Source organism: Meles meles, chromosome 19 (genome assembly GCF_922984935.1).
Source record: "Meles meles chromosome 19, mMelMel3.1 paternal haplotype, whole genome shotgun sequence".
Classification (NCBI taxonomy): Eukaryota; Metazoa; Chordata; class Mammalia; order Carnivora; family Mustelidae; genus Meles; species Meles meles.
The window spans coordinates 43,722,907-43,748,190 of NC_060084.1; the positions used below are offsets into that span (position 1 = coordinate 43,722,907).

The following is a 25,284-nucleotide window of genomic DNA, read 5'->3' on the forward strand; positions in this document are numbered from 1 at the left end:
ACAATGGAGACAGGAGTACCTGATATGCACACGGATACTAAACTCAACACAGAAGTTAAGGTGAAAGGAAAAAGGAAAGCCCCATATTTACTGTATATGGATGTCCAAAGTTATTTTTCTCAATGTATCATCACCTTAAAAAAATAGTCAGCATGAATGAAAATGGCTGGTTTATTACAAAATAACTTAACAAAAAAACCTCATTTTTACCATGTGAGTTGAGAAATTCCACAGAAGACAATAATTTTGGAGGGAATTACTGTTCCCTAATACTGTTTAGTTACTGTTAAAGAACCAAATTATAAATGTGCTAAATACATGTATATAAGCTCAACATTCTTTAACTTATGTAATACTAAAAGGTACCAAGAAGATACTCTTAGAATAAATTAAGTACTGAACTGATAAGGTACATCTTCATCATTGCTTTCAGTTTTGTGTAAACTACAGAATTATCACCCATCCATATCAGAGTTTAAACGTTCCTGGTAAATATCATATGGCTACTGTGTTAGTTTTTTTCTATGTATGTTCACGAGTGAAATTATTTTGGGATTTGTTTTTCAAGGGCTACTCCACATCTAATTTTATTATCAGAATATTGTTCATCTTTTAGCATCTGCTCAGAATTTTTCCAAAGGATTTTCTGTTCTTTCAGGGGGTAGCCTGTACAATTATCTGTACAATGTTCCTATATGATTTTTGAAGATTAAAGATTATTTTTTCCAATTACTAAGTTTTTTGGCCCCTTTCAGTTACTCTTAAAATTTAATAATTTAAAGTGTTTTCCTAGAAAACAAACCATACTGTATTTAAAAGTTGGGTCTCATAAGGTTTATATCTATTTATATGACCATGAAAAATATCCTCTAAAACATATATCAGAATTCTCCTTTCTTATCATAATGTGAAGGCATTGCCAAAGCCTAGTAATAATAGTTTTCTTCAAAGAAACACTTTAACTTAAAATTTAAAAAAAAAAACCTACTTTTTATTGCTCTTTATTCTACGATTTTTTATTTATTTTCATCAAAACTTTCCATCAATTCAAATGCCCATTGGGGCACTAGCTTGGTTACTTCAGTAATCATTATTTAATTTGACAAATATTTGGACTCCACAACAGGACAGGCACTGTCGTAAGTGCCGGAGATACTGTTGTGACAAGGAGTAAAGTGCCCTTGTTTTAGTTATATACACAGAGTAATTGCCATTGCGAACCGCCATGGTCATGTTCATGGGATTTGATATACCATTCACAACTAAATAGCCTGTAATTTCACTTTTGATTTGCTTATTGATAATTATTTATATATGTAGTAATCAATCTCCAAGAGGTCAGAATTCATTTGGCCATTTTCTAATTTCTAAATCTTAATTGTGGTGATAAAATGGATAGGACATTTGGCTTTAGAAATTTGTTAGAGACAGATCACTTCCAAATGCCTTTATTTATTTATTTTTAAAAAGATTTTATTTATTTATTTGTTTGTCAGAGAGATAAAGAGTGCACAAGCAGGCAAAGAGGTAGGCAGAGGCAGAGAGAGAAGCAAGGAGCCCGATGCGGGACTGGATCCCAGGACCCTGGGATCATGACCTGAGCTGAAGGCAGCAGCTTAACCGACTGAGCCACCCAGGCGTCCCCCAAATGCCTTTTAAAACAAAAAACACTGCTGAGCACTCAACAACCCCAGTTTTATTAGAACAATAAGGCTTTCTTTATAGTATGGAGTTTTTGGTGCAGCAAATGAATACTGATTCAAAGCTTTCTTCCCTTCATTCTGTTTTACTCGTTTTTCTTAGAATTATCCTACTGTTCCATAAGACATGTATCTTATTGGCATATTTGTTTATATTCATTATACTGTCAAGGTCTTTCTCACAGAAATGGTCTAATACTAAAATTAATGATGGTCATGATGTCATTTAGGTAGTCAAGCTCATTTAACCCTTATAAAATAAATAAGCAAACAGAAACAGATTTGAGTTACTTTCCAAAAAATACAGGTAAGATGTGTTGGAACTAAGGCATACCAAATAAGTTGTATGACATAGTCAAGACTTTCCAAGATTAATTACGTAACAGAAATTCACCTTTGGTATAATTTTGGTATAATTTGGTATAATTTTGTGGAAGTGTAAGAAGATTTAAATAGTGATGGAAAGTTGCCCTACGTGAGTTAGATTTAAATTCTATGCAGAATAATATCAATAATGTGGAAAATGTTTTAAAAATGATTCAGAAGAGATTCACAGTGTCATCTTATTCGTAGGGTTTTACTCTGATATTTCAAATGGAAAACCATTCAGTAAATGCTTTCCTGTATTAATACAGATTGCATTATGAATTCTCCGCTGTTGAGTGTGTTGTGTATTCTGACAGAGATTTCCAGTACTACTTACACTTGTGGGGTTTCTCAAAAGAAGCAATTATTAGACAGACATCAATTAATGAGTCATGAATAAAGACCTTCTTATATTTTTATATCATAAGATTTTATAAGAGTGAAATAAAGTGAGAGCTTGGAGAAAATGATGTCTCAAAATTTTTATATTCATAGGATTTCTCAAAAGTGTAAATATCCTGGGGTTGAGCAAAGTCTGAGTCCTGACTAAAGGTGTTCCCATAGTCTTTCCATTGATAGAGATTATCACCACTGTGAATTTTCTGTTCAGTAAAATATGGATGGTGACCAAAGATCTGTTTACTTTCCTTACATTCATAGGATTCTGTATCACTATGAATTTTCTTATGTCGTGTAAGTTGTGAACCCCAGATAAAAGATTTCCCACATTCTTTACATACATAGGGTTCCTCACCAGTATGTATTCTCTGATGTCGAGTAAGTTGTGAACCCCAGAGAAAGGCTTTTCCACATTCTTCACATTCATATGGTCTCTTTCCAGTATGGATTTTCTGATGTCGATTAAGTTCTGAGCCACGAAAAAAGGTCTTTCCACATTCCTTACATTCATAGTTTCTCTCACCAGTATGAATTTTTTGATGTCGATTAAACTCTGAGCCATGAAGGAAGGTCTTTCTACATTCCTTACATTCATAGAGTTTCCTCTCATTATGAATTTTCTCATGTTGAGCAAGATATGAGGCCCAAATAAATGTCTTCCCACATTGCTTACATTCATAAGGCTTCCTACCAGTATGAATTCGTTGATGTCGAGCAAGGTGTGAACTCCAGATATAGGCTTTTCCACATTTCTCACATTCATAGGGTTTCCTGCCTACATGAACATTCTGATGTTGAGCAAGATTTGAACCACGAATAAAGGCTTTTCCACATTCCTTACATTCATGAGATTTCTCACTAGTATGAGTTCTCTGATGTTGAGTCAGGTGTGAGCCACGAGTAAAAGCTTTTCCACACTCCTTACATTCATAAGGCTTTTCACCAGTGTGAATTCTCTGATGTTTAGTAAGATGTGATCGCTGACTAAAGGCCTTCCTACATTCATTACATTCATAGGGTTTTTCACCAGTATGAATTCTCTGATGTCGTGTAAGATCTGAGCCACAACTAAAGGCCTTCCCACATTCCTTACATTCATAAGACTTCTCGCCAGTATGAATACGCTTATGGACACTAAGTTGTGAATGAAATCTGAAGGCCTTCCCACATTCCTTACATTTAAAAGGTTTTTCACCAGTATGAATTCTCCTATGACCAGTAAGACTTGAACGCAAACTAAACGCCTTCCCACATTCTTTACATTCATATGTTTTCTTAGCAGCATGAACTGTCTGATATTGAGTAAGTTCTGAGTCAGAAAGAAAGGTTTTCTCATATTCCTTATCTTCACAAAATTTCTCCTTAGTTTGAATTACTTGATGTTGAGTACAGTCTGAGCCAGAAGGAAAAGCTTTTCCACGTTCTTTAAATTCATTCAGTTTCTTTCCTGTATTCTGTTTGTGATGTACATTAAAAGCTGTGTGATGGTTAAAAGTGGACGTTTTTTCATTGGTGAATATAACCTGCTTTAAACATTCTTCCTGATTTTCCTGTTGTGTTTCAGACTGATCTTTGCTTTCCCAATCACCCCTAAAAAATAAATATTCAAGGCTGTATTTTTTACAAATTTCCAGTTGAGTCAATTCTCTCTCAAAAGGGACGTTTTTTTGTGATAACTTCTTGCTCTGACATCTGGACTGCATGTCTGAAAAATAAGAAAATAAATTCATAATGTTTTACTGTTCAAAAACAAACAAAATGTCTGATGTAGATATGAAAAGTAATCCTAGGGGGCGCCTGGGTGGCTCAGTGGTTTAAGCCGCTGCCTTCGGCTCAGATCATGATCTCAGGGTCCTGGGATCGAGTCCCACGTCTGGCTCTCTGCTCTGAAGGGAGCCTGCTTCCCTCTCACTCTCTCTGCCTGCCTCTCTGCCTACTTGTGATCTCTGTCAAATAAATAAATAAAATCTTTAAAAAAAAAAAAAGAAAGAAAAGTAATCCTAGGGGGCGCCTGGGTGGCTCAGTGGTTTAAGCCGCTGCCTTCGGCTCAGGTCATTATCTCAGGGTCCTGGGATCGAGTCCCACTTCTGGCTCTCTGCTCTGAAGGGAGCCTGCTTCCCTCTCTCTCTGCCTGCCTCTCTGCCTACTTGTGATCTCTGTCAAATAAATAAATAAAATCTTTAAAAAAAAAAAAAAGAAAGAGAAGTAATCCTAGGGGTGCCTGGGTGGCTCAGTGGTTTAAGCATCTGCCTTCGGCTCAGGTCATTATCTCAGGATCCTGGGATCAAGCCCTGCATTGTGCTCTCTGCTCAGCGGGGAGCCTGCTTCCCCCTCTCTCTCTGCCTACTTGTTATCTCTGTCTGTCAAATAAATAAATAAAATTTTTAAAAAAGAAGATGAAAAAAAGTAAATCCTAAAATACATAAGGCACACAAATGAATGACTTAACAAATTCTCAAATTTTGGGCAATATGAAAAAAGGGCAAAAAAATAAAGAGAAATTTAAGAGAACTAATAAAAGTTGAGGTGGGTTATTAGATATATAAAAGCTTTGTTTTACTGAAATTCATCTGAATAGTTCAATTAAAAACATGATTATTAAAGTACCACTCAGTCATGGAATGCCAATGTAAAGATAAGACTGTTTCACTCAGTACGGTAAATCAACCCTTAGCAGATGTTAGGCATTAAGAAAATAATTCTGTAGGTACCTGGGTGGCTCAGTGGGTTAAAGCCTCTGTCTTCAGCTCAGGTCATGATCCCAGGGTCCTGGTATTGAGCCCCACATCAGGTTCTCTGCTCAGTGGGAAGCCTGTTTCCCTTCCTCTCTCTCTGCCTGCCTCTCTGCCTACTTGTGATCTCTGTCTGTCAAATAAATAAAAATCTTTATTAAAAAAGAAAAAAAAGAGGGGCGCCTGGGTGGCTCAGTGAATTAAGCCGCTGCCTTCGACTCAGGTCATGATCTCAGGGTCCTGGGATTGAGCCCCGCATCGGGCTCTCTGCTCCGCAGGGAGCCTGCTTCCTCCTCTCTCTCTGCCTACTTGTGATCTCTCTCTCTGTCAGATAAATAAATAACATCTTTAAAAAAAAAAAAAAAGAAAGAAAATAATTCTGTAAAAAATACATTACAAGACCAAAAGAAAAAAGAAAGGAAGGAAGGAAGGAAGAAAGAGGGAGAATTTAGGATAGAATAAAGGATCTTACACAAACCAGGTACTGGGAGGCACAATTTGGATCATTTAATCATATGATTAATGTCACTTCCATCTTTACTGAAATGAGTACATATACTGCTTCCATATTACTTTCTGTACAGATAGGAGGAAACAAAAGTATATCTAAACTAACTCAAAGACAAATATGCAGAAATGTAATCATGCCTACTTAATCATTTTTCAATTTGCCTTTGTACAAGCAAAGACTTCACCCTGCTTATTTCCTCCACAGTGCATAGCCAAGTTCAACTTTCTGTCATGACTCCACCAAGTTGCTTTTGTCTTAAGAATAGTTGTATTGTCCATCCATTCTGCATTATGTTTTCAAGCCCTTCCCTAGGTCTCTTCTTCCTCCCTTCTATGCAAGGCCACTGAAAATATTATAAAGTAACCACAAATTTTTAAGTACTATGGAAGATATTATGATGAATGTTTTATATAATTCTGAGCTTAAAAACAGTAATGTTGGGAAACAGAGTATCAGTCTAGTTGGAAGTAATCTAGTCTAGAGTTAACAGAGAGTAGGAACTCAGTAACACAGGTATGTTGCTTTTAGGTTAAAGGACATAATGGGTGATAGTTGAAAAAGAAAAATAGTTTGAGAAGTTGCCAAGGGCAAAGAGTCTGGCATGAGCTAGGAATAAGTAGGACTACTCTGTAACTCACTTTTTTTTTTAAAGATTTATTTATTTATTTATTTGACAGACAGAGATCACAAGTAGGCAGAGAGGCAGGCAGAGAGGGTGAGGGCCGGGGGAGGGGGAAGCAGGCTCCCTGCTGAGCAGAGAGCCCGATGTGGGGCTCCATACCAGGACCCTGGGATCATGACCCGAGCCGAAGGCAGAGGCTTAACCCATTGAGCCACCCAGGCGCCCCTGTGACTCATTTTTGATATGTGCCAGATCTGATGAAATTGTCATGTGATTATGTTATAAATTCTCTACCAAATCTGTATGGGATATCAAACTTACTGGTAGACTATTTTAGATGAACAAAACAAAAAAAACTACAACTACTATTATTTGAACATACTGAAAGTCTCAGCCAATTTTTACTATTCGTATTGTACTGATACTAGCATTTGGTTTAGAGACTGACAGACCTTATCTTAGGGCTGAGAAGATAGAGATTAGTATCCAGGGTATGTCAACAGGGAGTCCTCAACATTCATCATGTTTAGATACTATGGAAGGGCTATAATCAAGGAATATGGGTAAAACAGAGGTAGACCTATACAGGAACTAGAGCTCAGTTTCAAACCATCTCAGTGACTCAGGAGGCTGATGGATTGAGAAAGCAACCAAAATGTTCATGCCTTTACGTACCTGATAGAAGCAAATAATCCTCTATGAAGGAAGGTATTCTAGGCAAAAGTTTTACCAGTTTTACCACAGCGTTTTACAAATACTATCTGGCACAAAATTAAATAAATAACCAGATAATATTCATGCAAACAGACTACATTGTATATATATATACACATATGTGTGTGTATGTATGTATATATATTAAAAAATATATATTTTCAATCTTTATAATTTAGTGATTGCCAAAATGTTCTATAAATGGATTCATTTAGCATGTGACCTTTGGCATTTTTCATTCAGCACAATATCCTGGAGATTCACTCAAATTGTTTCAGGTATTGGTAGTTCTGAAAAAGAATGGTTTTAAAACACAAATATAACCTCTGGAATTTAAAAACATGATTCCAATAAGGAAATAAAATTTATTTTCTTTCCTTGATATTTCAAATTAAAAAAAAAACACCTCCTAAATAAATAATTAACAAATACTGTGGGGGAAAAAAAAAAGCTCCAAGAGTATGTTATTTCAGTCTGAGTCCTGCCCATAATAGAAAATTCATCAAATAGCCTCAACTTGCCAAATATGCGCCTTGTTTCCTCTTGACAGCCAGGACTTGTCTTTTATGACATTGCATTCTCTTTGTTGTCCTCCATTAGCCTTAAACTCTCTTCTGCCGCTTACTATTAACTGTAGCCAGAAGCCCTTTTCACCTATTTTCCTGATTTTCAACTAAGAAGCCTATCAGGCCCTCTCTCTCTCTCTTTTTTTTAAGATTTTATTTATTTACCTGACAGTGATCACAAGTAGGCAGAGAGAGAAGAGGAAGCTGGCGCCCAGCCAAGCAGAGAGCCCGATGCAGGGCTCGATCCCAGGACCCTGAGATCATGACCTGAGCCGAAGGCAGAGGCTTAACCCACTGAGCCACCCAGGTGCCCTATCAGGCCCTCTCTCTCTCTTTTTTTTTGATAACTTATTTATTTGACAGAGAGAAATCACAACTAGGCAGAGAGGCAGGCAGAGAGAGAGGAGGGAGCAGGCTTCCTGTGGAGCAGAGAGCCGGCCGCGGGGCTCGATCCCAGGACCCCGGGACCATGACCCAGCCAAAGGCAGAGGCTTTAACCCACTGAGCCACCCAGGCGCCCCTATCAGGCCCTCTCTTAATGTAGCGCCTATTTTGCCAAAATTTATGGGCATGTTCCAGTCACAGAAGAGAATACAAGTTTCTTAATAGATTATATACTCTTTGTTAACCCTTCTGATCCCAAAATGAAATTGGAAAATCAATAAATGTTGGTTAAAAGAACAAATTGGTGAGTGCAGGAAATGCAGAAGCAAGGAGAATTTAGGCAAAATAAGAAAAATTTAAGATATAGTAGGTAAAATAAAAACAGGGTCAATTTTTTTTTTTTAGGGAGAAATTTATAAATATCTAAATGGAGAAATTGACAAATATCTAAATGAAAAAAAGAGAAAGAAACTGTGTCAAAGCACTGATAAACTGACTACTGGAAAAAAAGAATGACACTTACCTTTTTATAACATGAGGGAAAGAAACCGAAGAGCACTGAATTGGAGTGGTATCTGGAGGTGAAGAGAAGGGCCATTTGGAAATGCATGGTGAAGAGGTTACTTTTGACTCTAGGTCTCAGACTGTTATCCACAGCTTTTTATCCCTTGAGGAGACTCGAGGCCAATATTTCAGAGATGCTGTTGCCTCACTGAACATCTGGGCTCTTATCTACAGTGATGGTTTCCCTGTGACAGCTCAGCCTCACTCACCTGGGCAAGGTCCTCCTGTCTCATCCTGAGAAACCATCCAGGGCTCTTTCCCCTTCTCCAGTAAAGAGAACACATCCGGCTGATAAATGCAAAGTCCTGATCGGAGAGAAGAAATAGGAAATGACCACGTGGTAAAGATTTCAAAATCTGCATCTCAGTTATGAAGGGAGAGAGACAATTATAGGAACAGCAAGAAAAAGGCATGAAGTATTTCTAAAGGATGGAGAAGATGGAGGTTCCCATTGATGACTATTACCAAATTTACAAAGCATAAACCATCTTCCCAGAAGGAAATCAGAAATTCTCTTACATCCTTGAAAGACAATTAAAAAATTCACAATGTAAAAATCAGAAATTTCTGGGGTCAGGTTCTGAATCTTACCCAGTGAGATCATGTTACTGTAGTTCTCCAACATCACATCTCTGTACAGATGTCTCTGTTCCAAGTCCAGGCACTCCCACTCCTCCTGAGAGAAGTCTACGGCCACATCCCTGAACATCATCGAAAGCTGAAACAAACAACACAAGCATCATGGTGAAATTAAAAAAATCTTTTAGATACAAGGGGGGAAGAAATGAAAAGGGCACTGTAGGAAGTAGTATACACACTGAGCAAAAATTGAAGTTGGCTGTCTGTCGTACGGGAGGAATGACATGGAAATTAGTGTGACTGAAGCTGAGTGCCTATATGCTCTTACAGTCTTCTGTTGTTCAGTCACAACATCCTTATGACCTTCCAGTGACAAGCAACCAGACAATAGGACAGCAGTCCAGAATTAAGAGTTCTTTGTTGAGGGGCGCCTGGGTGGCTCAGTGGATTGGGCCGCTGCCTTCAGCTCAGGTCATGATCTCAGGGTCCTGGGATCGAGGCCCGCATCGGGCTCTCTGCTCTGCAGGGAGCCTGCTTCCTCCTCTCTCTCTGCCTGCCTCTCTGCCTACTTGTGATCTCTCTCTCTGTCAAATAAATAAAAAAAAAAAAAAAAAAAAAAGAGTTCTTTGTTGATACTGCTGGGATGCCATGCCAGGCTTACATGACTAACTCTAGATTTATTATGTGATAAACACCTCCCGCCTTAGCTACTTTTAGTTGAATTTTCTGTTAGCTGAAGTTGGAGACTTAGAAGAAACACTTCCTAATTGAATATCATTTTCTGTGGGACTGTATAAAATCTCTGGGTTCTAGAATAAGTAGCTAACAATCAACACATGTCTTGTTAATAATATTAATCTCTCTAGGGGCGCCTGGGTGGCTCAGTGGGTTAAGCCTCTGCCTTCAGCCCTGGTTGTGATCTCAGGGTCCTGGGATCGACCCCCGCATCAGGCTCTCTGCTTGGCGGGGGGCCTGCTTCCTCCTCTCTGCCTGCCTCTCTGCCTACTTGTGATCTCTCTCTCTCTGTCAAATAAATAAATAAAATATAATAATAATAATATTAATCTCTCATTGATTTCCTGGCAAGGAACTTAAGCTTTCATCAATCCTTTATTTATTTATTTATTTTTTTTTTTATATTTTATTTATTTGACAGAGAGAAATCACAACTAGGCAGAAAGGCAGGCAGAGAGAGAGGAGGAAGCAGGCTCCCCGCTAAGCAGAGAGCCCGATGCTGGGCTCGATCCCAGGACCCTGGGATCATGACCCGAGCCGAAGGCAGAGGCTTTAACCCACTGAGCCACCCAGGCACCCCTCAATCCTCTATTTAAAAGCATGATAAAATGCCAATGAATAAAACGAATACCAACCAACACCAACTCTCACTTCTACTAATTGAAACACTCCATCCTACAGAATAAATAAAAGCTTTCATGTAGTGTATCCCTTTGAGCCACTCAGTTCCACCTTGTTAAGCCACAGGTTTGAAAAGATAGTCTTGGGGCACCTGGGTGGCTCAGTGGGTTAAAGCCTCTGCCTTCAGCTCAGGTCATGATCCCAGGACCCTGGGATCGAGCCCCTCATTGGGCTCTCTGCTTGGCAGGGAGCCTGCTTCCCCCTCTCTCTGTCTCTGCCTGCCTCTGCCCACTTGTGATCTGTCAAATAAATAAAATCTTAAAAAAAAAAAAAAAAGAAAAGATAGTCTCTACTATTTCTTCTAAGGGAAAACATTTCTCCTCATTCAGTGCTCTGCCAAAGTACTGGGACACAGGAGGTGCTGAATGCCATGCTGGAGAGAAGAGGGACACCTAGGGAAGGCAGTGGACTGTTTAACGAATATCACTTACTACAATGAACAGTGACTCAAGTAAGCAGCTTAAGGATAAAAAATAAAAGTATTCATCAAATGTGATATAAATGATTATAATTTTGGCGAGAGGCAATTCCAACTCACATGGGCCATGATGACTTAAAATTCCAAGAATCAATCAGTCTTCTAGACTCCTCTCCTGGTAAAGTAGAGTCCTGAGAAAGCAGAGCTAGAAGGAAGGAATCAAGAGAGGTCAGGTTTTCCTCAGAGTTTTCAAATGGACTAAGAATGCCATTTTCTCACTGAAAAAAGGTCAGAGTGAGTCTACAGAAATCCTGGCTCAAACCAAAACCCAAGTGACTCTCATTCTCCCTCCCTCTTTTTCAGTCCTAAGTAACCACTAATTCACTTTCTGTCTCTATAGATTTCCCTATTCTGGACTTTCATATGAATGGAATCATACTATATGTGAATTTACTATGACTAGTGTCTCTTATTTAGCATAAATGAAGGTATTGGCTTTTGTCAGATTCTTTTTCTGTATCTATTAAAATAGCCATGGGATATTTGTTTTTTATTCTATTGATATGATATATCCTATTAATTGATTTTTGGATGTTCAGACAACCTTACATTCCTGGGATATATTCCACTTGGTCATGCTGTATAATACATTTCGTATGTTGCTGGATTTGGCTTCCTAATATTTTGTTGAGGTTTATTGCACTCAAATTCTTTTTTTTTTAAGATTTTATTTATTTGACAGAGATCACAAGTAGGCAGAGAGGCAGGCAGAGAGAGAGAAGGGGAAGCAGGCTACCTGCCGAGCAGAGAGCCAGATGTGGGGCTCGAGTCCAGGACCCTCGGATCATGACCTGAGCTGAAGGCAGAGGCTTTAACCCACTGAGCCACCCAGGCGCTCCTGCACTCAAATTCTTATGAGACATGCTTTGTCTGGTTTTGGTATCTGGGTAATACCAGCCTCATCAAGTAAGTTAGGATCCTAGCTGTCGTCTCTCTTTTTAAAAAATTTTTTTAAAAAGTGAACTAAAAAATAAAAAAATAAAAAATAAAAAGTGAACTCAATACCCAACATGGGACTCAAACTCTCATAACCCCAACATCAAGAGTCACATGCTTTTCCCACTGTGCCAGCTAGGCACCCCTGGCCATATTCTTTAACTGCAGCAGAGAAGACACTGGGGAACTCAGAACTGATAGAAGGAGTCCTTCTGAACCAGGTTATGTTCTGAACAACAAAGAAAACCTGGCTGTTCAAAGGAACAATATTTACTTATTTATTTTTCATTTAAATTTTAGGTAGTTAACATACAATGCAATATTGGTTTCTGGAATAGAAGTCAGTGATTCATCACTTATATACAATACCCAGTGCTCATCCTAACAAGTGCCTTCCTCAATACCCATCACCCATCTAGCCCATCCCTCCCCCACCTCCCTCTGTCAACCCTTAGTTTATTCTCTATCATTAAGGTTGTTTTTTTTTTAAAGATTTTATTTATTTATTTGAGAGACAGAGATCACAAGTAGGTAGGGAAGCAGGCAGAGAGAGGAGGAAGCAGGCTCCCTGCTGAGCAGTAAGCCCGATGTGGAGCTCGATCCTAGGACCCTGGGATCATGACCTGAGCGGAAGGCAGAGGCTTTAATCCACTGAGCCACCGAGGCGCCCCTATCATTAAGTTTTTTATAGCTTGTTTTACTCTCTCCTTTTTTACATTTCCCCTTCCCATATATTCATCTGTTTTTTTTCTTAAATTCTACCTGTAAGTGAAATCATATAGTATTTGTCTTTCTCTGACTTATTTCACTTAACATAATACACTCTAGCTCCATCCGTGTTGTTACAAATGGAAGATTTCATGCTTTGCGACGGCTGAGTAATATTCCTTTGTATATATAAACACATCACATCTTCTTTATTCATTCATTGGGTGATGGACATTTGGCCTCTCTCCATAGTTTGACTATTATTGATAATGCTGTTTGAATCTGTATTTCTGTATCCTTTGGGTAAATACCTAGTATTGCAATTGCTGGGTCACAGGATAGTTGTTTTAAACTTTTTGAGGAACCTCCATATTGTTTTCCACAATGGCTGTACCAGTTTGCATTCTCACAAACACGGCAAGAGGGTTCCCCTTTCTCTGTAGAGAACCTGTATTTTATTATTATTTTTTAATTTTTTAAAAGATTTTATTTATCTGACAGAAAGAGACTCAGCAAAAGACGGAACACAAGCAAGGGGAGTGGGAGAGGGAGAAGCAGGCTTCCTGCTGAGCAGGGACCCCCCCCAATGCGGGGCTCAATCCCAAGACCCTGGGATCATGACTTAAGCCAAAGCCAGATGCTTAATGACTGAGCCACCCACGTGCCCCAAACTCTATTTTAAAGAAATTGTTTTTTATTGTACTTACAGAGGAGGGAACTCTTGAGCAGAAGAACCTAAAAACTACCTTTTCACAAGGGAAGCACCAGTGATAGCTATTCTGAGATAATCTATCACCTTCCAAAAAAATAACAAAATTAGAACCATTGTGTCCCAAGATGTTGTTAGATATGTTTGAAAAGAGTGCCAAAATACCCCATGAAGAAAAATGCCTAAAAGACATAGGAGAAGATTAAAATTATTATCCAACATTCCAGTATGAGTAAAAAAAAATAATTTATGATATAATCACAGCTCTGAGGCAAGACTACATGCACAAATGTTACAGTGATTTCAGGAATAGGGAGGAAGTGAGGGAGAGACTACAAGTGAGAGTTCGTTAAAAACAAAAGTGAAAGAGAACGCAGGCAGAATCACTTTAGAAACGAAGAACAGATAAGCACAAGGTATGACAAATACCACAGAGAGTGCATGGACAAAGAATACAGAAACTACCCTTTTACGAAGATGGCACCAAAAGCTAAGAAGGAAGCCCCTGCCCCTCCCAAAGCCGAAGCCAAAGCAAAGGCTTTGAAGGCCAAGAAAGTGATGCAGAAAGGCATCCACAGTCACACACACACACACACACACACACACACACACACACACAAAAGATCCACACGTCACCTATGTTCCAACGATCCAAGTCTCTGTGTCTCCAAAGGCAGCCCAAATACCCTTGAAAAAGCACCCCCAGAAGAAACAAGCTTGATCACTATTGTCTTCAAGATCCCCCTGACTACTGAGTCAGCCATGAAGAAAACAGAAGACAACAACATGCTTGTGTTCATTGTGGATGTCAAGGCCAAACAAGCACCAGATCAAACAGGCTGTGAAGAAGCTCTATGATGTTGATGTGGCCAAGGTCAACACTTTGATCAGGCCTGATGGAGAGAAGAAGGCATATGTTCGAGTGGCCCCTGACTATGATGCTTTGGATGTTGCCAACAAAACTGGGATCATCTAAACTGAGTCCAGCTGGCTAAATCTAAATACAATTTTTTTCATCATTAAAAAAAAAATACAGAAACTAGTGGGCAGAACAAAATAAAAAAAAGAGATGACAATTATTGGAAGAAAACCATGAAGGTCAGAGATAATCCAACTAATAAATAAGCAGACCCCTACAGATGAAATCCAAATCAAGGAAGAGAATATTAAAAACTACATTTTTAACATTAAAAAACAATTTCTTGAGATAAAGCATGAATTTACATAATGAAAGACATAGTATATTGCAGGGAAAAATGATTCAGAGCTGAGTGCCAAAATACATCCTAATAAAATTTTAGTCTAAAACCCATGGGAAATCAACATAAAAATACCAAGTTACCTATGAGAAAAAGGAAATTTAGTTGTTAACACTTCTCCATTGCTAAATTCAGAGCCCCAAATAGTGAGGTAGTTTCTCAAGTATACTTGTGGGAAAATAAATGACAGAATCGAAAATTTTATATGCAGCCAAGCTGTCTTTCAAGTATAATGGATATAAGAAGTTCTATGCTGCAAGAGCTTAGGGAGTATTACTCACAAGAGTGCTTTCTAAACTACTAGACAACATATTTCCACCTTAAAAGAGAGAATAGAGAAAATTTCAGAACATTTTTGATTGTATCATCGCTTGGCTGTATATCTGATAAACTTCGATAAAAAGTTCATTTTACAAATATGGGGAAAATATAAAAAGCAAATGCAAACTAACAACAAAATAAGCAATGGCGCCAGGGTGGTAGAGTTGGTTAAGTGTCTGACTCTTGAGCTCAGCTCAGGTCTTCACCTTAGGGTTGTGAGTTCAAGACCCCCACTGGGCTCTACACTGGGTGTGGAGCCTACTTAAAAATTTTAAAAAGGAAATTAAAAAAATAAAAGCAATTTGTTTATTAAAAAAAAAAAAAAGCAGGGGCTATGATCTTGAGCATGCTAAAATACCAAAGCCTACGATTCACAACAAAAACGATGATGACTATCTAGAGACTCCTGGGTGGCTTAGTTGGTTAAGCATCCAACTCTTGATCTGGGCTCAGGTCATGATCTCAGGGTTTTGAGATCGAGTCCTGCATCAGGCTCTATGCTGGGCATGGAGCCTGCTTAAGGTTCGCTTTCTGACTCTTACCTCTCCCTCCCCTTCTCTCTAAAAATAATTATAATGATGATGATGATGAAGAATATATATCAACAACAGCAGCAACTTTAATAAAGCAGAAGCTACAGGTTATGTAAGATAAAACTTCATTCACAGAGTATTTTAATACATTTTTGTCAAGCAAAGACTAAGTGGAAAACACATACTACTGACTGCCATATATTAGATCACAAAGAAAAATTCATTAAATTCCAACATTAAAAATATAATAAGGCAGGGCGCCTGGGTGGCTCAGTGGGTTAAAGCCTATGCCTTTGGCCCAGGTCATGATCCCAGGGTCCTGGGATCGAGCCCTGCATCGGGCTCTCTGCTCAGCGGGGAGCCTGCTTCCACCCCCCTCTGCCTGCCTCTCTGCCTACTTGTGATCTCTGTCTGTCAAATAAAAAAATATATATATCATAATGCAGTAAAACTGGAAATTATAAGCAAGGAGGGGGCCTGTGTGCCTTACCTGAATTCCTCAACTTTATCAATAGGGATTGCGTTCCCTTCATGTCCCAGTACTCAAGACCCCTTCCACAGCACTAAGGCTAAGACACTATACCATTATATTAGTTTTCTATCACTAAGCAAAAAATTAGCATAAACACAATGGCTTAAAACAATACAAATTTATTACCTTACGCTTAGGCAGTTAGGTAAAAGTCTGAGATGTTTCTCACTGGGCTAAGATCAAGGTGTCAGCAGAGCTGTGTTCCTTTCTGTATGCTTTAAGGGAGAATTATTTATTTCCTTATGTTTTCCAGAGTCTAGAGGCCACCAACATTGGCTCCCTTCCTTCAGCCAACAATTTTGTTATCTCTGATCATTCTTCTTTGATTCTAGCTCCCTCTGACTCTAAACCCTTGGGAAAGGTTTACTGACTTTAACAATTCATTGGGCCTGGGGCACCTGGGTGGCTCAGTGGGTTAGAGCCTCTGCCTTCAGCTCAGATCATGATCTCAGGATCTTGGGATCAAGCCCCGCATCGGGCTCTCTGCTCCGCGGGGAGCCTGCTTCCTCCTCTTTCTCTGCCCGCCTCTCTGCCTAGTTGTGATTTCTCTCTGTCAAATAAATAAAATATAAAAAAAAATTAAAAAATTAAAAACAATCCATTGGGCCTAATTGGATAATCTAGGATAATCTCTCCATTTCAAGGTCCTTAACTTAATCTTGTTTGCAAAATCCCTTTTGCCCCTCATGTAAAGCAAAATATTCACAGGTTCCAGGGATTAGGACCCTCTTTGCAGAGAGATGACTTTGCCTACCCCAATGACCTTTAAAGCTTCTGTCCTTGGCTCCTCTCTTCCTGATGGACACTCAAAAATCCACCTCTTTCTATTCTATCACTTCCTCTCCCACAGTCTTGAACCCAACCCAGAATAAGCATCAATATCCCCTGTATCCATGTTTATGTCCATCATAAGCCTTAGATTCCATAATAACCTCTCTTTTCAGTCACTGTACTCCCACCCCATCAGTTGGATGTACCCCCTTTTCAGTCCTCCCCAAATCTTGACACTTTTTAGTATGCCCTCTGGAATTCATAATTAATTAATAACAAAGCCCTCTTCTATCTCCAACTTGCATTTATTTGAATATTCCCTTCACCTTTGGGTCTAAGGGAAACCTGGCTCTCCCCAAAGGACTCTGCAGCCTTTTCAACATCTCCCTCTCCTACCCCCTGCAGCTTCTTGCCATTGGGGGGGGGAGGGGGTTATCATCCTTGTTCTTCTTACTTTCAGACTTTTCTATTTTTCTCCTCCTAAAAAGCTCTAGTTTGGAATTTCATGCCCTGAGATTATTCAGAATATACCACACCTCACTGCTGCTGACATCTACCAAATACAGGATACTGCTCCTTGTTTTTTGAAAACCTGAGCTCACTGCTCATTCTCTGCAACACTACTACCCTCTTTTATTCTTGCAGTTGCACTACATCCACACAGATAAGCCTTGCTTACTCATTCTCACCTGTATTTCTACTTTTCCCTCTCTTGTGACTCACTATCACCAATACACTGGTACGTTGTCATTCCCCACCCCACCCCCCACTAGCTGGTGTTCTATTTCTCTGCTCATATTTACAGAGAAATTCTTGGGATGTGTTCTCTACACTGTCCCCATTCCTCTCCCCACATTCTATATTACCCGACTCAACCCAACTAAAGGCCACCACAGAAACTGCTCGCCACACATTTACAAATAAGTGTAATTGTTACTAAACGCAATATTCTTTGTTTCTGCCTCCGCAGCTGCGGCTACCACATTTACACACACGGTCAGGCATGCAGTGGTGCAGTCACAATCATATACATGCACAGTCACACCTGAATAGTCATTACAATCACCTACAGCTCCCCTCACCATCGGGCGCATGCAAACACACACACACACACACACGTACACGTCCCCAACCCTACAGCTCCTAAGCGATTATCCCCACATCCCGCTCCCGTAACAATTTCACACAAGCACACACAGATCCCATCCTGATCGCGCGGGAGCGGACATAACATACACAGCTCCCTACAATCTTCTTTCCCACATCCTCTTGCTGGCAAAGCCTGAGACTCAGAAAACATTAGTCCCTCACTGCTCATTGTCCTCCCCAGTGGCCTTGGCCCCTCAGGGGTCATTTCGCTTCTGAGTCTTAGACTCTCTTACCTGACCCTGCGGTCCTTACAAGAATGTTCCGCGGGCACTCAGGCGCAATGCTTCCTACGGTCCTGAAAGCGTTGGTGCGCGGACAGGAAGCTGTCTTGGCTATGGTGGACATTGGAAAACGTAGTCAGTGCCTGGCCTTTCAGAGCCCAGAGCCGACAATCTCAATTCACAGGCCTTGGCCTCGGCAACGACCGTCGCCCTCATAACTGCTCACATCCGGGGCAGAGGGCTTCCATGAGTTCCAAGTCGCGTTTAGAATGCAAAACTCCACCGAGGACTCCACGCCGCTCCTCCACAACAGGTATGCAAGTCTGGGAACCTTGACAATAAACCAATGCGCCTTTACCGGAAGTAGCCTTGGACGCGATGGCCCCTGGGAAATGTAGTTCAGAGTCCTAGAACTACCTCAAAGGAAGGGTTAATTCTTCCTGGCTTGAGTTCGCGCTCTGAGCATCTGACGGATACGGATACGGCGTGACAGAAAGGTCCTGTTAGTCAGTGCCAAGCGACCTGCAAGTCCTTACCATCTCTGTCTGAGCCTTGGCCCGGCCTGGCGGATATCTCTTATCCCACAAGCATCGACCTGGGGGTGGGATGAAGGGGCCCGATCCCAGGAGGGTCCCTTCTCTGCGAAGCATTGGGAGCTCCTTTAACCGAGGTGTAGTATCCCTTACATCTTCAAACAAATACTTTCCTTATTCTTATCTTCCAATTACCATTAAAGAGTTTAGTTTAATATTCAAGCTTACATTAGTATTTTGCAAATGTTGTTCATTTCTTGGCCTTCCCCCCCGAAGTTAATACCTGCCAGCTTTTAAAATTTGCTTCCTTTTCTCCGAGCTCATCCTTTAGATGGACGGTATGTCTAAACTTTCTGGCAAAGGAGTAATTTTTTCCAGTCCTTTCAAATTCAGCCTTTAAAAATAATTTTTGAAGATATTTTTTATTATAAAATAGTTGCAAAACATATTTTTATTGTAAAATACCTGAAGTGCATAGAATATGTACAGTCAGTACTCAGTACTAATGAAGAGTACATTGTTAGTATCTCAAGAAGAAATGGTAAAAAAAAAAAAAAAAAGAAGAAATGGCCTGTGCATGCAATATTTCTGATCCCAGTCCCTAGCTGACCACTATCCTGCTTGACTATTAGAGTAGAAATATTGTAGAGGCCGCTTTTAGGCAATCAACTTAAACAATGGAAACCTGAGTAAGATAGAAGGGTCCACAGTACCTCCCTGGCTGAATACAAACAGGCCCTTCAGGAGACCCACCTGAAAAGAATCATAAGCACTAGCTGACCAATGGGTGGATACAGGTACCAAAAAAGAAAATTTCATACTTCCCATTACCTTCTCATCTTTTCCCCTTAACTACAGCCCCCCAACCCTGCCTCACAGCAGTCTGCTTTGCTGTCAATAAACTTCTATCTCCCTTGTTCTGCCTTGGGTGAATTCTTTCACTGCCTGTGCATCTGGCTTCCACCAGATTACCCCACATTTGGTGGCCCCCATTGGATTGGGGGGCCCCACAAATATCTTGGTTGTTAGTTACATAACTAAATTTCTTTGAAATTTATATAAGTGCAAATCAAATTATATGAGTTTATCTTGCTAGTTGTTAAAACTCTTCATTGAATTAACTTAAAACTCCACACTAAAGGCTTTGCCAAAGGAAAAGGGTGCCCATTCAGGGATGAAAATTATTTTCCTCAGTTACTACTATGTAGTGGGACCCCCAAGATCAATACTGCCTCCAAGGTTGAATGATTCACTAGGAGAACTCACAGTGAAACAATACAAAGCAAAATTAGCAAAGAGGAAAGATGGATGGAGTACAGTCCAGGATAAACCAGATGCATAGTTTCCAGTATCCTTTCCAAGTAGAGTCACACAAGATATTAATTTCCCCTGCAACAAGTTGTGACAAAACATATGAAATGTTGCCAACCAGGGAAGAAGCTCATTAGAGACTCAGTATCTAGAGTTTTTATTGTGGGCTGGTCACATAGGCAGCTTCTACCAAGTGTGCGTACCAGAATTTCAGAAGGAAAGCAGGTGTTTAATATAAACTGTGTGATTTGCACAAACAGGCATAGTGAGCCACTCTTATCAGGATAGCAGGACCTCCCTCTGGAAAACTAAATTCTAGATGCAAGCCAAGCACTAACTGTGCAAGCAAACCTTCTAAGGATAAGAATTCTCAGTTCTGCTAGGTTAAGGCTTTTCTGCACCCTACTGTCCTAAACAAAATGTCTGACTTTCAACAACAACAAAAATTTTAAGACATATGAAAGGACAGGGAAAAAAAAAAATCAAGATGCTCCCAAGAGATTAAAAAAAAGAACTAAACTCAGGGGTCCTTAGCTTGTTGCTGCATAACTTCACTCTCTACCTCTGTCTTCACATGGTCTTCTCTTGTATGTCTTTTCATCTTCTCTTATAAAGACACTTGAAATGGGATTTAGGTTACACACAGATAATCCAGGATGAACTCACCTAGAGATCCTTAACTTAATTTCATCCGCAAAAACCCTTTTACCAGGTAAGGTTGATGAGGGAGCAAAAGGACAAAGCTGAGGACAAAGCACAAGCTGACCCCCAACTCCCTGGTGGGATATGTTGACATTCCTCAGGCACTTCTGGCTGCCCTGAAACTAAGGGAAAGAAAAAACAAATGGTTAACTGATAAAGATCACAGTTCTTCAGGACACGAGTTTCCATCAATTTACAAATGTCTTAGTGATAATCAAGAAAAATCATTCTTATCAATAACGTAACTTTCAGAGACCTATAACTCAGTTTCCTAGAACCCTAACATCACATTCCCCTCCATGAGTGATGTGGGAAACAGAGGCAAAAGGGAATGCAAACAAAACTAAATTTCTTTATAACTGGAGGCCCACCAGCGAATACTTGAGATGGAAAGTCCTTTTGGAAACCTCCATTTTCCTTACCTCCCCCAACTCCCAAGTATATAATCAGTCACCCCTCACACTTGTAATGCATCGCTTTCTGCCACAGGTCCTGTACCCACGCTTTAATAAGAATTCTTTCTTGGCCATTGGCTCTGGACCCCAACGTCACCCAAAACTACCTTAAGGTCACATTCACAGATCTTGGGGGTTAGGATATGGACATAGCTATGGGGTGCCACTATTCAACCCACTACAGCATGTTACTATGTTTAGTCTTACCCTAATAGATTTCCTTAGAATTCTCATCCTCTCACTACTATAAATGATACCTAGGTACTGACAACATGCAAATGTTTCTCTTTAACATGGACTATATCAGTGCTTTAGGAGATTAAAGACAAAATTCTTCATCTACTCCCTAAAGCTTGCTCATTCCATAGTTTTTTTAAAAAGATTATCTATATCTATATCTATCTATTTATCTATCTATCTATCTGAAAGAGAGAGCATGCTCGTGCATGCATGGCACACAGAGGGAGGGACAGAGGGAGAGGGAGAGAATCCCAAGCAGACTCCCTGCTGCTCCTTGAATATACAGGCTTGTATCCAACCCATAGCATTTATGTTTTAGTGTTTTTTCTGTTTATAAATTTGCTTTATCCAAATATGTTCAAATGTTGCTACTCCTTCCTTTTGGTTTGCTCAAATATTTTCTTCTTAGTTAAGCTTTTCCTAACTATTCTATTTAAAATTGCAATTCCCAAAATAAAATAAAATAAAATTGCAGTGCCCAGGGTGCCTGGCTATCTCAGTCAGAAGAGCACGCTACTCTTGAGCCCAGGGTTGTGAGTGTAAGCCCTACATTCGGTGTAGAGATTACTTAAATAAATAAAAGTTTAAAAAATGTAATTCATTTGGCACTATCTCATTTTTAACCTCTCTTTCTCTCTACAGAGTTTACCTTTATCTGGAATGCTATATATTTCATTTACATGTTCATTGGCCACTTTCCCTGACTAGAATGTAAACTCCTTGAGGAAAGGAAATTTGGGCCATTTTGTTCACTGATGCTTCCCTGGAATAGAATCTGGCACAGATAAAGGGCTCACTAGGTCACACTGAGCTGTTAAATGAAGAAACACAGTGTTTGACCAGAACAGGAAATAGGCACTCTCATAAATTTTTTGGTGGGAATGGAAAGTGATTCATCTTATGTGGATTGCAAATATTTATACATAACCTCTGGCCCAGCACTTCTTAAAGGAATTTATTACAAAAGTGCACACACATCTATGCAAAACTGAGTATATATATTATTCCAGAATTGTAGAAACTTGAAAACATCCGAAATATTCACTTACGCGCTGTTAAAGTAAGACACTTCCCCTACCACAGAACACAATATCACCATACAAAAGAATAATAAATATGTATTAATATGGGATGTCTTCTAAGAAATAATAGTGAGTAAAAAAGTAGATGCTTTATAGTATACTAACATTTGTGAAAAATAAAGATGATATACATAGATATGTTGTTATAAATATAGAATTACTTAAAGTAGTTTACATATGAAACTAGTCACAGTAGATGCAGATGGAGAAGAGAAATTGTTGAAAGGGAGACTTTTTTTTCACTATAACCTTGTTTAAATATTTAAGATGAATGAGATAATTCCTTCAATAACAATTGTGGAATAAAAAAAAGTTGGCAGAAAAGAGAGCTAGGAGGAAAGTAGCAACCATTTCTAAGCCAGTAGCTTCAAGAGGTGATGAAAGTTGCTGAAATATGACTGCGGGAAATAAGTGACAATTGGAAATGCAGATGTAAAATATAATCCTGAAGCTTTTAGTGATAGAAAGATAGAAAATGGAATGTCATAAAAAAGAAACTTCAGTGTGCAACAATACTAGTTTTGAAATACTAAAGATTAAAAAAATTTATTTATTTATTTATCAGAGAGAGAGAGAGAGGGCACAAGCAGGGGAGCAGCAGGCAGAGGGAGAATCAGGCTCCCCACTGAGCAAGGAGATTGATGTAGGACTCTGCGGGACTTGATCCCAAGACTCTAGGATCATGACCCCAGCTGAAGGCAGATGCTTAACTGACTGAGCCTGGCATCCAAGACTGCAGATTTGTGAAGGACTGACTGCATATGTAGACTACGACAATGAAGAGAATACGGTCCTCTAGGATTACTTAAATAAAATAGGGCACTGATAGAAAAAGAATGATGACAGAAGGATTCACATCAGCTAAGACTCAAGGAGAGTAGGGCCTATAAAAGAAAGCCTGAAAAACATTTCAGAGGTGTCAGCTCTCTCACTGAACATCTCTGTTCTGCCTTAACCCAAGCATATCTGCCTGATTCTCAGTCACTCACTTGGAGAGAACTTCATTTACATTTCCTCTATTCAATACCTATGGCCTCTTTTCTTGTTTCAACTTAAAGATTTTATCCAGTTTGGTGATGTGATAGCCTATATATAAGAAAATGACATAAGACTGGATTTTAATTCAAGCACCATCCCCCAAAGTCACCACATAAAGAGGAATAAAGTAGATACCTTTTACCTTAAAAGGTTGAGCATATACAATTATATGGCAGAGGGTTTGAGGATACCTGAAACTTGTTATCTCAAAGCTGAATCTATTACGCTATGTAAAGGTTCTAAATATTTCAGAAATGGAAAAGAGACAACATTTTACTTTCAAAAGTTGAATTATACAGAGAGCTATCCATGTCTAATATGACCGAGTTGCTCTAGTTCGCCAGCATCGCATCCCTGTACAGCATCCTCTGAACATCTTTTAATTGTGGTTGATTCTTCTGGTTGAATTAAACAATTACATCTCCGAACATTTACCCTACCAATGACTCCCAAAGAACAGAAAAGAGTAAATGTCTGGGGGCAAGGTTATAGACAAAACAGGTACCCCTGTAGCAAAATATGCCCCGTTTAATATGTCATACTGATTTGTTATTCTATTTCAGAGCAAATGGTTGGAATCTTTAGCATTTATATAAAAATGCTAAAGTTATTTATTACATAAATTAAAATTTAGTTTTTCCCTCTTAAAAATCAAAGCTCCAGGAAGACATACCCTATTATCAATTTGAAGAGAAAATGAGGCTTGTAGGATTCAGATTCCTGAACCATCTCAGGCACCCATGCTGAGATGACCTGCATTCAGGTGATCACGCAAATACTCATACTGGCAGAGATTCAGACGCTTTTGTCCCATGCGCTGCACACAAGTACCTCAACCACACACACCCATGATGTGACCCTCCAGCCTCCCTAAGCCACACATAATCTTGATCCACGACTCCGTCACACTCATCAGTTTTACCCACATGCAGTTTCTCTTTCACTCAACTATCCTCCCTCCCGCCTCAACCAGTCACACACGTAATCTCGCCACTGTCTCACATGGGACCTCCTTTGTCCACTTTCACATACATGACTGGGCTTGAAGATTCCTCCCTTTCAAACTCCCCAGGCTGGTTTGGTCACAGATGCTCAGGTCCACGTTTGGGTTTCTTCTTTTAACAAGGTCCGCAGCATCCTGCCTCGAGAGCATCTGTTTGTATTCCTAGGGCAAAGCGGAATTCTGAGCATCATCCCCCAGGGCACTTAAGTGCCGCCAGCCTCGCCTCAGTGCCTTGAGGACCCAGCTTACCTTGGCCAGGTTCATCGCGAAGTCCAGGACTGCATTTCCCAGGAATCTTAGGGCCCAGTGTGTTGCAGAGTGAGTCATCAAAGTCTGAGAGAGCTGACCTGGGGGTTTTGTTGACGAAAAACTGCACCAGGTAAGTTAAACAGGTAAGGAAGACTTTATTGAAGACTGTTGCAATGGAGAAGAGAGACTGAACTCAGCTCAGTATTTAATAGCTGGGATTTTTATCCAAGGGGCACGGTGAAGGAGTCAATGGGTAGAAAACTACTAAGAGGAGCTTGGTAAATATCAAAAGCAAGGGGATTCTTGCTGAACTAGGGTTAGCAGGTCAAGGACGAGACCTAGTCCAGAGAAGGCTCGGAGGAGGCTTGGTCGACGGAGTCCTAATCAGCTGAAACTCCCAGAAGCCTCCGGTACTCTGCTCAGCCGGAAGACGCAGTTTGGGCTGAGTTCAGGCTCTTTGCCACCGGAGAGACCAGATATCCGGGAGATATCCAGGAGACA

The 25,284-nt window shown here is 39.8% G+C and overlaps 1 protein-coding gene across 6 annotated transcripts; it reads right to left on the bottom strand.

The window, feature by feature from the left end:
- Positions 1–1,619: 1,619 nt before the first annotated feature.
- Positions 1,620–25,224, bottom strand: ZNF790 (zinc finger protein 790). 6 transcript variants are annotated; one of them, XM_045988717.1, is made up of 8 exons: positions 24,784–25,224; positions 24,564–24,696; positions 20,681–20,838; positions 18,183–18,501; positions 11,092–11,176; positions 9,150–9,276; positions 8,768–8,863; positions 1,620–4,170 (listed from the first exon to the last, which is right to left on the bottom strand). In XM_045988717.1, the coding sequence occupies exons 5-8, from the start codon at positions 11,098–11,100 to the stop codon at positions 2,498–2,500; spliced, it is 1,905 nt and encodes a 634-aa protein (XP_045844673.1). In that variant the 5' UTR covers positions 11,101–11,176; positions 18,183–18,501; positions 20,681–20,838; positions 24,564–24,696; positions 24,784–25,224; the 3' UTR covers positions 1,620–2,497. The 6 variants fall into 6 exon arrangements, with proteins under 6 accessions (XP_045844673.1, XP_045844672.1, XP_045844676.1 ...); XM_045988716.1 differs by having other exon boundaries at positions 18,183–19,097; XM_045988720.1 differs by lacking the exon at positions 11,092–11,176 and having other exon boundaries at positions 18,183–19,097.
- Positions 25,225–25,284: the final 60 nt, after the last annotated feature.

Coding starts and splice junctions, on each gene's coding strand:
- ZNF790 (XM_045988717.1), bottom strand. Junction 8,864..9,149: donor CAGTAACATGATCTCACTGG/GTAAGATTCAGA, acceptor CTCTCCGATCAG/GACTTTGCATTTATCAGCCG. Junction 4,171..8,767: donor GACAGGAGGACCTTGCCCAG/GTGAGTGAGGCT, acceptor CTTATTTTTCAG/ACATGCAGTCCAGATGTCAG.